This window comes from Pongo pygmaeus, chromosome 8 (genome assembly GCF_028885625.2).
Source record: "Pongo pygmaeus isolate AG05252 chromosome 8, NHGRI_mPonPyg2-v2.0_pri, whole genome shotgun sequence".
In the NCBI taxonomy this organism is placed as follows: domain Eukaryota; kingdom Metazoa; phylum Chordata; class Mammalia; order Primates; family Hominidae; genus Pongo; species Pongo pygmaeus.
In genome coordinates this window covers 65,169,589-65,182,553 of record NC_072381.2, presented here as the reverse complement: position 1 = coordinate 65,182,553, position 12,965 = coordinate 65,169,589, and the positions used below count along the sequence as shown (strand labels likewise).

General features: G+C 43.9%; 1 protein-coding gene across 15 annotated transcripts in view; it reads right to left on the bottom strand.

The window, feature by feature from the left end:
• KCNMA1 (potassium calcium-activated channel subfamily M alpha 1) overlaps positions 1-12,965 on the bottom strand; it is a 768,905-nt gene that overhangs the window by 302,153 nt on the left and 453,787 nt on the right. For all 15 annotated transcript variants that reach the window (XM_054435608.2, XM_054435610.2, XM_054435633.2 and 12 more), the window contains one exon: positions 11,587-11,698. In XM_054435608.2, the coding sequence (XP_054291583.1) occupies positions 11,587-11,698 (112 nt within the window). The remainder of the gene's footprint in view (positions 1-11,586; positions 11,699-12,965) is intronic.

Here is a 12,965-nt window from a genome sequence, read left to right as displayed (position 1 = left end):
ACACAGTAGGTGTTCAGCTGAATAATGCAGTAGAATCCCTGAGCTGGTTTCAGGTGTTCATTTTCTCCCTATCTGATCTGCTAGCCAGGTCAATCCATTATGGCCCTGGTCTCATGGAAAAGAATCAAGGCATCTATTTTTTGAAGATGATGTGAAGGTAAATATACGTCCAATCCTAGAGATTTAGGTTGCTGAGGAGGCTGTTCCAATAATACCCCAGATGAAGTACAGCCATCTGGAGAGGTTTTGGCATCCATGCAAACCTACTGCTGAATTCGTTCCTTGAAGACATTCATTTTAGGATGGTATTTCCAATTTGGCATATAACAGAGCCATGCAAGTCAATGAGGATTTAGAATCTCTGCTACTTACGGAGGGCATCTTATTTAAAGCGTGTCCCTGACAAAGCAATATCAAGGGAACACAACTGGAAATCTCTTGGAGAGGAGTAATTTCTCTAGAAGTAGTTTTAGCTATAGCAGAGACCGGAACAGCAATGAGCTCCCTGAAATACATCCAGATTTTCAGTATTCCACTTGGCTGGGCTGCCTTCTTCAGAGCCCAATCATAGGGACAGAACTTAATAATCAGTTCATTTTTCTTGTCACACTAGAGCAATTCAGTTGCAATGCTATTCCTAAGGTGTATGGTGCCATTGAATTCTTTCTCAAAAAACAAACAAAAAAAAAGCTCAAGCCAAGAGTAGAGCCCCATGTCAGTCTATATGCGCTAACAAAATACCTTAGACTGGGTAATTTATAAACAACAGCAATTGATTGCTCACAGTTCTAAAGGCCGGAATGTGCCAGATCAAGGCGCCAACAGATTCAGCATCTGGGGAGGGTTTTTTCTCTGCTCCATAGATGGCACTTTCTTGTTTCCCTGCATGGTGGGAGGGACAAACAGCCTCCCAAGGGCTTGTTTCATAAGGGTACCAATACCATTTCTGAGGGCTCCACCCTCATGATCTAATCATCTCCCAGAGGCCCCATCTCCAGCACCATGGCACTGGGATTTAATTTCAACGCATACATTTGGGGCAGACACAAATGTTCAGACCATAGCAGCCCATAACATCTAGCATGATACTATTTCAACATGGACTAATGGTAAAAACATGGATTGTTTTTATTTATTTGGCTACTTGTATAGAATGGGTCAAGAAGCTCAGAAGAGGGGACTGGTGAACATGGGGAAAAAAAGCAGTTTGGAGGCTGGTAAGTTATTTAAAATGTGTTAACTTGTTTTTTTTTAAAATGAATTAATTTTCTGAATTTCCTTTCTCATCTGAGAGCACCAGGAAAATTCTGTCAAGGAGTCTCTTGGCCTTTTGTCAGAGGACTGGACAAGAAGAAACTGCATTTAGTATTTTATCTGATCAGACAATACCATTAGAATTATCTTCTTAAGTGTAAATATAATGGCTAGATAAGTTTATAGCCTGAGAGACAGCATAGTATCATATCAAGTAACATGGACTTTGGAGGTAGATTGCCTGGGATCAAAGCCGAGCTCTACCATTTACTCACTAGGTGACTCTCAGCAATTTATTTAACCTTCTGAAGCCTCAGTTTCCCCATCTGTAATATGGGCCCCCAAATGACACCTATTTCATAGTACTGTTTGGAAGAGCACTTGAGACAATTATATACTATATGTACATACACATACATATATATATACACATATGTAATGTGTCATATGAGCACATCTAACTTTATTCTGGTTATAGAAGCACTTTTCTTTTGAATTCTCTTTCTCTCAAACCCCCCAACCCCCACTCTCCTAAGGACACCTGGCCCAAAAAGGGAAATCACACTTCTTCTTTTCTTTATTTCACCATTCTTATTCTAAAGAAACCCACAGACTACAGACAGCAGTTTACTTAGAAGGCTCTGGGCTTCAGGGAATCTAGATGTCCAAGTTGAAAGTCAGCTGCCTGAAACATGGAGTGGGTGACCTCTGGGGGCACTCAGGAGCCCTTCCTTCCAGGCTTCGGGCACTGTCACTGAGAAGCAACTTCCTTGGGGGAAGGGTGCTTTTGGTCATAGCGGTTAAGTCAAGTTATCAGATGCCAAATAGCTTATGGGAGTTCAAAGCGAGCCTATCTCCACCACCGCTAACCACGAACTGCCCATCTGAGCATGATGAAATTGGCCCCCCTCCCCTCTCCCCTGGCTACTTAATTGCTCACAAATCCAGCAAACTGGAAGACCAGCCACTAGGGGGCACCAGAGACTTTTCCTCTCAGAGCCCAAAATGCCATTTCAGTAGCAGCAGAGAGTAGTGTGTCCTGGAGCTGGAGCATGGTCCAGTGTCTCTTGTGCTTTTTTGCCTACTGAGGCCTTAAGCATATTTAATTTAATTTGGGTAGGGTGGTAGAGGGTTCCTTTTAACAGTGTATTCATGATTTCTCTAGCATTTCTTCAGGAAAGTTATTTATTTCTTTTAGATATAGAATTTTTACCATTGGTCCATTTAATCAAAATCACTTCAAAAAACATTTGCTAAGCTTCCACTATGTGCAAGAGTGTCCTGGGCATACAAAAAGTAAAAAGCCATGGTGTGTGCTGTCACAGACTCATTCTAGAGCAGCGTGGTCCCACAGAACTGTCTATGATAATGGAATGTTCCACATTTGTGCTGTCCAGCTCCGTAGCCAGTGAGCCACATGGGGCTCTTGAGTACCTGAAAAACAGCTGGTAGGATGGAGGAACTGAGCTTTTAACGTTTAAATAGGCAAATGTAGCTAGGAGCTACCATACTGGACAGCACAATGTATTAGTTTGGTGCAAAAGTAATTGTGGTTTTGGCCATTTTTAAGTGGATTGGAAAGCCTGGCTACTTAAAGTGTGGTCCACAGAGCAGAAGCATCACTACACCTGAGAGCTGGTGGAAATGTAGATCTCTGACGTTAGCATGGGCTTCCTAAATCAGAAACTGCATTCTAACAAGATCTCCTGGTGCTTCTCATGCACAGTAAAATTTAGAAAGTTAGGAGATGTATACAAGTGGTTCTCATCCTGACTGCACTTCAGACACAACTGAGGAACATTAAAAGAAGCTGAGCCTAGGTCACACCCTCCACCCAGAGATTCTTAGGTTAATGGTTTAAAGGCTTGGCCTGAACATGAAGAGTTTTAAAAGCACTCTGGGGGATTCTATAAAAATTTGAGAACCATCCCAGCATAAGTGAGTACGGTGGCTCCAAAACTGGAGATCACCAGGAGTGCTTGTTAAAACACAGATTGCTGGCTCCAACTCGCGTTTTCTGATCCGTGGGTCTCGGCTGAGCTCTAAGAACCCTCATGTGTAACAAGTCCCCAGTAACACTGATGCTGCTGATCCAGGAAACACACTTGGAGAACCACTGGTCTAATCGTTTTAAAAGATGGGCTCCAGAATTGGACTAACCTGAGTCTTGGACCTGCCACTTACTTAGACCCTGAACCTCAGCTTCCCAAACTGTAAACTTGGGCTATGAATATTTACTCATCGAGTTATTGTGAATATTAACTCAGAGAATGACTATGAGATGCTGGGCATAGTGCCTACTTTTAATAAGCAATCAATAACTGTTCATTACTGTCATGATCCTAAGAAGACTTACTCATTCATTCATTCGGTAAGTATGAACTATGTGTCAGGCACTGTTCCAGGTACTAGGGACATAGCCAAAAACAAGGGGGCCACAGTCCCTGCCACATTGCTATCATGGAACCTGCAGTCCTACCTGTCAGTACAAAGCAAGCTGCGTATGGTGCTCCTATAGCACGAATCCTAAGAGCACAATAAAAAGGTCAGAGAGGAATTCATTCCAATGGATGAGAATGGGAAAGCTGCACACAGGAGGTGGAGTCAGAGCTGTGCCTTAATGGGGAGAAGGATTACAACCTGCAGAGTGGGGGCAGGAACTTACTCATGACCAGGCACAGGGCAGAGACAGCAAGATGATGCAGCTAGCAGCCTAGTGGAGCTGGGGCAGGAAGTACAGGGAAAGGGGAGGCAGGAGGCAGGGCTGTGCATATGGGGATGCCGACCAGGGTCTGCCTCCACTCTCTGGCCAAACCATACTATTTGTGTTTGTTTAAATCCCAAACACTGAAAATTACTGATGTCAGGAAACTGAAACCAGGTCACAGCTTTCGTTCTTGATTATTCTTACCAAATGCAGAGGCCAGACAACAGAAGGTCCAGAGATTCACAGAATCATCCTGACCCTGCCTGAAGATGGGGCGGGGCTCTTCAGCCAAGCAGGTGGCCTTGGGGCCAGACGCTCCATTGAAGCAGAGGAACAACAGAGAGATGCTTGAGACTTCAGCTGAGCCCTGGGTGGGGTGACCATTAAAAGGAAGAGTGGTGTGCTGACCCCATCCACCGCTTCCTTTAGGAAAACGGTGGCCTACCACCACAACTCTTTGGTCTCATTTGGGTTTCTCTGTAAACTCCAGAAAGCAATAAAGCATGATTCCTAAAAAAGAGGGCTACTAGGTGGAGGTTGTACAGACCTAATATGTTCCCCTCAGTCGCTGCAGCTGCACAGGAATGGGCACCCAAACCTCAGAGTAAATTGCATAAGAACAACAGACAACAGGAAAGTCTGTCTAGTAACTCACCTGTTCCCATGAAAAGAAAAAAAAAATGTCACTCCACACAAGTGAGGGGTGTGGGAGGGTGTTGAGCTTCAATAAGGCTTTCCCCAAGGGTCTCCTTCCTAACAGACTGTAAAATAACATGAAGCACGGCCCCAAAGGGCCGTGAATGACCCCTGGAGCAAAGGACTCCAAAAGGCTCTGCAGAGCTTTTGGCACATCTGAACAGGGGCCCGGATCCCAGCGCTCCCTCTTCTGGGCTCTGACTTTGGCAAGTTACTCAACCCCTCAGAGCCTCAGATTCTTCTTTGGAAATAATAATGGGAATAATAATATGCCCCTTTTGGTAAGCAGAACGATGACCCTCAAAGATGTCCTTGTTAATCTTGGGACCTGTGAATATGATCATCTACGTGCCAGAAGGAAATTAACACAGCAGGCAAATTAAGGTTGCTGATAGGCTGACCTGGAGATGGGAAGAGTATCCTGGAGTATCCAGGTGAGCCCAATGTAATCACAAGAGTCCTTAAAAGTAGAAGAGGGAGGCAAAGAAGAGATGGCAGGAAGCAAGATCAGAGTGATGCAAGGTGGGGATGCACCCTCAGTTGCTGGCTGTGAAGGTGGAGAAAGGGGCCATGAGCCAAGGGGTGTAGGCGGCCTCTAGAAGCTGGAAAAGTCAAGGACATGGAATCTTCCCTAGAGCCTCTGGAGAGACCCATATTGGACGTCTCACCCACAGAACTGCTTGGAAATAGAAAACTACTATACCATTTTGCAGGGTTGTGAGGCTGATGCTTGGCACTCAGCAAAGCTTCTCTCTTTCTTCCTTCCTTCCTTCTTTCCTTTCTTCCTTCCTTCTTTCCTTCCTTCCTTCTTTCCTTTTTTCTTTCCTTCCTTTTCTTTTCCTTCCTCCTTCTTTCCTTCCTTGTTTTTCTTTCTTCCTTCCTTCTTTACTTTCTTCCTTCCTTCCCTTTCCTTCCTTCCTTCTTTCCTTTCTTCCTTTCCTTTCTTTCCTTCCTTTTCTTTTCCTTCCTTCCTCTTTCTCTGTTTCTCTTTCTTTCTTTCTTTCTCTCTCTTTCTCTCTTTCTCTCTTTCTTTCTTTTCTTTTCTTTTCTTTAGCAGGGTCTTACTATGTTGCCCAGGTTGGACTCAAACACCTGAGCTCAGGGGTCCTCCTGCCTCAGCCTCCCAAGTAGCAAGGCCACTTTCTTCTCTAGGCTGGTATTAGCTTCTGTGGGTACATACCATGCTCCACACACACTAGGCTTCATTCTCCCTGTCTTAGCCCATCATTGCAGCCTCTACTGAGCCCCAGCCTCTCGCAGAAGCCTATCCTCATTCTCCCACCCACATGGGCTCTTGCTCCTCTGAACTCCCACAGCCTTTACAGCCTGTACCTTGCAATTACAGGCTTAATTATATAGTGGGTAGTGTTACCTGCTGTCACTGCATGTGTGTTTATTTTGGTTCCAAAATGAGATTGAAACCTTAGTCTCAAACAGGAACAATGTTTTGTCCTTTTGCTGTTGTTGTTTTTAAGCACCTGTGCTTTTTTATATAATCCTGTTTTTATTGCCTTCTGACACAAAAAAAGGACTGTTTGGGCATATATTTATAAGCAGATACCCTACATCATTGCAATTGCCCTGTGATTGGGCATTAACTCATTTTTCTATTTCCCAGCAGAGTTTTCTATTTTCTAGCAGAGTTTACTGAAGGTTTTAAGGTTTAAGGTCTAAGGCCAGTTCTGATACAGACAATAGAATCAAGTTTATGGTTTTCCAATCATGGTTCCAATGACCATGGTTCCTTATCATACACTGATTTCATCAGTCAAAGAACAGGGGATGGTGTTGGAAATCACAGTACCAGTAGGATACAAGGTGGCCCGGCATGTGTTCCTCTCATCCCAGTGCTGAGCACACAGTAGGTAAATAAAAATGGGCTAGAAAACTGGCTGGTGAGTGCATCATTACTTTCCCCCTATTCCCTTCTTTAAATCCCACAAGATCACCCTCAACAAAAACATACACACAGGCAAGGTGCAGTGGCTCACACCTGTAATCCCAGCACTTTGGGAGGCTGAGGCAGGTAGATCACCTGAGGTCAGGAGATCGAGACCAGCCTGGCCAACATGGCGAACCTGTCTCCACTAAAAATACAAACATTAGCTAGGCGTGATGGCAAGTGCTTATAATCCAAGCTATCAGGGAGGCTGAGGCAGGAGAATCGCTTCAACCCGGGAGGCAGAGGTTGCAGTGAGCCAATATCGCACCACTGCATTCCAGCCTGGGTAACAAGAGCGAAACTCCAAAAAACAAAAACAAAAACAAAAAAACATACACACAAACAGGGGCAGCACAGCCCATTGACCCACCATGGGGATACATTCCCAAAAAAGAATGAGACAGACGGACAAATGAGTTCTTCTTGGAGCATGTTATTCAAATCTCAAAATAAGATAAAGCTCTCATTTCAAGGTGCATTTATTTTAATGAGGTTGGGATTTGTAAGGGAAACAAAATGAATAAGTTGGTGGGTGGGGGCAGGAATTAAAATAAGCAGCGTCTTGCTGCTTGCAGACATGAGTGTCCTCACATCCGCTGCCTTATTTTTTATTCTGTTCTGGTTTGTTTTCTCTTGCGGTGCTTTAAAATATGATGGGTAGGTTAGAAAGAGAGACCAAGGTAATCCTGGCTTCTGTTCATTAAGCTCTTATGAAGTACATGCTGTTATACTCACATTACCTCGGTGAATCCCTATGATGTGGGTGCTATAATTAGCCCATTGTACAGGTGAGATAACTGAGCCTGAGGCAGATAAAATGCTCATGCTGAGTGACCCATCAGCAAGTGGTTTAGCCAAGATGTGGACTGAGTTGGTGGAGCTCAGAGCTGAGCTTTAATCTACTCTGCGCCAATATCTGGGAATGTGCTTAAGCCCCAGTCTCTCTGTCCCAGATGGAGCAGGTCGGATCTCCAAGCTGCTGAGGGGCACTAGGACTCGGGAGACACCAGGCTAGCTCTGTGTTCTTCTGGTCCTCCTGGCATTTCTAGAAACTGGAGGTGGGCAAGGAGGAGGGGGAAGAGGAGCCAGAAGAACACGGAGTCTTAAATAAGATCTCTTCCCTCCCTTCCTGCCTGGAGTGAAGCCCTTTATGAGTAAGCACCAATGGAGGGATGCCAACACAACGCAGCAAAACCAGCCCTGTCATTCCCAACTCAGGCCTCCCAACCCCAAATCATTCAAGGGTAAGGACACAGAAAGAAAAGCAGAGGAAGAGTGTGGACATAAAGTCAGACCACATATTGGGGTATGCGCCCCTACCACCACTCCCAGGAGATGTGACCTTGGACAAGATAATCTCTCTTAGCCTCAGTTTCCTCATCTGTAAATGGGGAAATGACAAGTCCTGCCTCATAAGTTTGCTCTGAGGATTAAGTGAGTCCATGTCTGTGAGGGGCTTTCCAGAGTGCCTATCACACAGTAGAAGCTGACGACATATTAGTGTCTCTATGAGTACACCATTACATGCACTAGGATGATGTGCGCAATGAATATATTCTGTACTATACAACATGCAATCATATGCCGACAATTGAAAACTAAACATGGTGTGGGGAGCGTTCTGGGACAGGTAAGGGCAGGGACCCTGCATTCACTCTGGTTTTTATCTCCCATAGAGCCAGCTACTGCACAGTCCTGTACCCTCAGCAGGGCCGGGAAAGTTTGTGCAGGAGAACTGGGATACACTTCGGTTTCCTGCATCTTATCCCAAACCTCAGCCACAGAAGGCAGCACCCTTCCACTTTCCAGGAGAAGGGCAGCCACACCTGAAATGCCCCTATTTAATGGGATTATTTCTTCTCCTTTATAAGTCATATCTCATGCAAATGTTCATTTTCTCTCTGGAAGCTCATCGGTACAATAGTTGTTTCACAATGTAATAACTCATGTATTAAGTCAGATGAGAACCGCCTTGAAATATTACTATACTGAATTCTCTTCCATAGCAGGGAGATCAGTTTTAGATCTCACCCAAGGAGATTTCGTTACCAAAGAACCTAAAGCATTTCATTAAAGGTGCTTTCTCCTACAAGAGGAAAGAGGTTTCTTTATTTTTGTTATTATTATTTCATAGCCCAAAAGGTTATTGTTCTATGTGTTCAATTTCAATAGTACTTATGCTTCCTAACCATACCGTATCATTTACTTCCTTATTAGGTTCAGTGTTTCCTGCTTTCCCCACACTGCAGTATAGGAGCGTAGGGGGATAGGACTCTATTTCTTCACTTTTGTTTCCCAATCATCTGGAATGGTACCTGACATATAGTAGGTGCTCAATAAATATTAATATGCAAATGGTAGCACATTTAGAGCACATTTCTTTTGGAAAGCGACCATAGTTGATACAAAGATGTATCTCATTAGAAATTCATTTCCACCTCTTTTATTTCCTATTCAATTATTTTTCACCCCCATTCTGTGTTTGTGCCAATAGATTTTTTATGAGATCACAACATATCTCCAAAAATCAGAATTAAATCATCCACAAGAAGGCTATGGATTTCAAAGCATACCAGAACTCCTGGCCCTAAAATGCTTCAGGGAACGTGTCACTCACCACAAGGAAGCTGGGCTCCACACTTTTACTGGGGGCATGTTCTGCTCACTGCAGAGGAGGATGTCTCCACCACAGTCACCAGGGAGCCCTTCCATCACCCAGGCCCACAGGGGACCAAGAGAGAATGGACACTGGCAGAAACTGCAGATTCATGAAGTGTGAGGACTAGAAGGTAATTTCATTTAAACCCCCATTCTTCAGATGAGAAAACTGAGGATCCAGAAAAGCAAAGTGGTTGTTCGAGTGCACAGGGTAATTAAGCACAGCCCGGTGAAGAAGGCAGAACCCGCCTCTCCCCTTCCTTGTCGATTTCCCTGTGTGTGCATGGGTATGTGTTTGAACTCTCAGCAACAAGATGTTTTAAAAGGAGTCCCTGTTAACGACTTATCCATAATTTTGACTCAGGGATGCTGCTGATAGAATTCTTCTAGCTTCCCTGTCCACCCCAATGACCTAGATCCCAAATTTCCCATTAATGACTCAAGAGCCTTAAAGACTTTCTGAGCTAAAAGATTCTTCAAAATTATCTAGCCAAATCTTTATCTTACAGATGAAAAACAACGGGCTAGGTGAAGAAAAGTGAGTTCCCAGGTCACAAAGCCAGTTAACAGTGAAGCTGCAGCGGCTGGGACCGCTGGCACCCAGGGACATGTAAGTTACACTGAGGACACTTCTCAGATTTGTGTGTGACTCTACTAGCCTCATCAGGATAAGGAGAAAATAAGGAGGAATCAGAATACGATAAGCAAAAAATCCAGTCTAACCAAGCATATCTCAGGTCCAAAACGAACTTTTCCTTAGAGCAAGAGAATATAATTCTAATGAGAAAACCAGTAGCAAAAGAAATCTTTTTAGAATATGGACACATACATACATATACACATGCACACATGTGTATGTGCATATAATATAGAGATTACCACACATACTATATTAAGAAGATGCTTATTTTTAAAAAATAATACTTGACACTAGGTATGTAATAAGTTCCCAGTGCTAGCAATGGCACCAAAATGGATTGCTAGTGGAAGCCTATCTTGACACAACATTTTTTAAGTTATCCATCAATGTCTGCACAAAAGAAAATACACATATTCTTTGAACCAGCAATTTCTCTTCCAGGAACCTGGAACTATTGATAGAAATAGAATTATACAAATATATGAATAACAATGTTTATTAAACCATTGTTTCTAGCAGCAATAAAAGGAAAAGGAAAACATTCAGGTGGTCTTAGGGTTATGGCTGAATATACTGTGATACAAACAAATTATGGAATTTTATGCAACTCTTACAAAATGAGTTATCACAGTGCTGAAGGAATGTCCATCATGATTAGTTAGGAAGCCAAATTGTGGTGCAATGTAATTATTTGGTACAATTTCTTATACAAACACCACCATCTCTAAAACACTATTATGTGTGCACACGTGAAGGCCTGGGAACCCTGGGTGTCTAAAGGAGGAGGCAGTGATGGATGCAAGGGGAAAAGATGATGAATGCATTCTTCACACATCTGTGTTTTAATTGATTACAAGGCATGCATATTACTTTTTAAATAATTAAGCCAAAAATCCTAAAAATAAGGACAGAAGGAACCCACAAATAGTCCTCCAGGTTCTGTTTCAGCCTGCCTTCTTCCCTACTAGACCCCATGACAGCAGGAATACTCTGAATTCAGGGAAAAAATGAAATCAACGCAGCAATGAGAAACTTGAAACTGTCTCTCTAAGCCCTGGGCTTCCATGACTATCCTCTGGTCAAGTTACTTTCCCCACTAAAGTGTTCTAGTCCTGGTCCAGGAAGTGCCCTGTACAGTACAGCCCAGCAGCACTCTCCCCTTAACACAGAAAGGGACCTCAGTCTCCTGTAAGGTGAGAGATGACTCAAGAAGCTTCATCTCTCCCTGCCCTCCAAAGAACCTTGTACCTATAAATAGACCATGCAGAACCCACTTTTTGGAAGCAGACCAAAGCTAACTTTGGCAGGCAGGCCTCTGGGGTACCTGAGCCAGCCACTCGGAAAGTTGGCCTTACCCCCATGGGCTTCTTAATCCAGTCCTGACTCTAAGTTCCTGAATGAAAAGTGACAGAACCATGAACATAAAGGCCCTGGCTGTGACAGTGATGACCACTAGGCTTTGACAATGACAAAACTGCACTACCTGAAACACAAACTGCGCAAACCCTTTGGGGTTTAGTGCTCCAAAGAGAGCTGCCACCATCGACTTCTAAAACTCCAAGAGCCCGTTGTTCACATTAATACATACAACATTGTTTGTAGGGAGACAGCCCCCTCATCCACTGCAAATTCTGTCCTTCAGCCATGACTCAGGAACCAGGAAGGAGAAGGGAAGAGAGGCTGACTTACCAAGCCAACTTCTGTTTAAGTACACAGACACAAACACGGGGGGCACCGTGAAGAAATCCACTACAGAGTTCACTTCCAGCCAGAACCACAACTTATCGTTGGCTGCAATAAACTGGGGGAAAGAAGAAATAAGAAAGAGAAAAAACATGAGAAGCATGGTGCCGGCATCCAATGTACACTCTTTTGTCAAAGGGTAAGTTTTGAATTTTCATAGGGCCACCACACCCGGCTAATTTTTGTATTTTTAGTAAAGATGGGATTTCACCATGTTGGCCAGGCTGGTCTCGAGCTCCTGACCTCAGGTGATCCACTCGCCTCAGCCTCCCAAAGTGCTGGGATTACAGGCAGGAGTCACCACACTTGGCCTATTTCTATTTAATTTTTAAGGTCTGCAGGGAGACGTTATGTCCTTCTCATATCTACACAAAGCACGTGCTTTTATGATCAGACACACACGTTTTCTAGTGCCCCATAGAGAGCCCTATATAGACTAACTATACGCTATGCTAGTCTTAGAGAAAGATCAGGCAGTGTATTTTTCTGTGGTTCCCAACAGCTTCATAGGGAAGATTGGGTGATTTTACTTTTATTAGACTCATTCATGTAAATATAACTATAAATAAAGCACATATGTATGCACTCACACACACACACACACACACACACACACACAATTCTGTCCATCTACTCTCCTCACCCTCCTTTCATTCATACTCACAACTGCTCTCTCAGGGCTCAGCTAAGTGAACACTGCTAAACATAATTTTAAGAGCTGAAGAGGTTTATTCCTATTTACCTTTGTTTAGTTTTTTTTTTTTTTTTTGAGATGGAATCTCACTCTGTTGCCCAGGCTGGAGTGCAGTGGCGTGATTTCAGCTCACTGCAACCTCTGCCTCCCGGGTTCAAGCAATTCTCCTGTCTCAGCCTCCTGAGTAGCTGGGATTACAGACGCCCGCCGCCACACCTGGCTAACTTTTGTATTTTTAGTAGAGATGGGATTTCACCATGTTGGTCAGGCTGGTCTCGAGCTCCTGACCTCAGGTGATTCACCCGCCTCAGCCTCCCAAAGTGCTGGGATTACAGGCGTGAGCCACCACACACCCAGCCTATTTATATTTAATTTTTAAGAGAAGATGGCATTGTGTGAATAGAGAGATGAGAAACAATCCACCAGTGGATACATCATCATTTTTCTTCAATCCCTATTTCTCCCCCTTGAAACAAAACTGATGTGAATTCCAGAAAATGCTTTGCTAAGGAGAGGGCTCTCTCCCAGACTGAAAATCAGAATGCAGGTGTGCTGTTTCTCCTGGAAACACTGGGTTTTATCTTGACTGCAAGAGCAGAGGCTGAGGGGGATGATCCCTGAGTCCCAGACT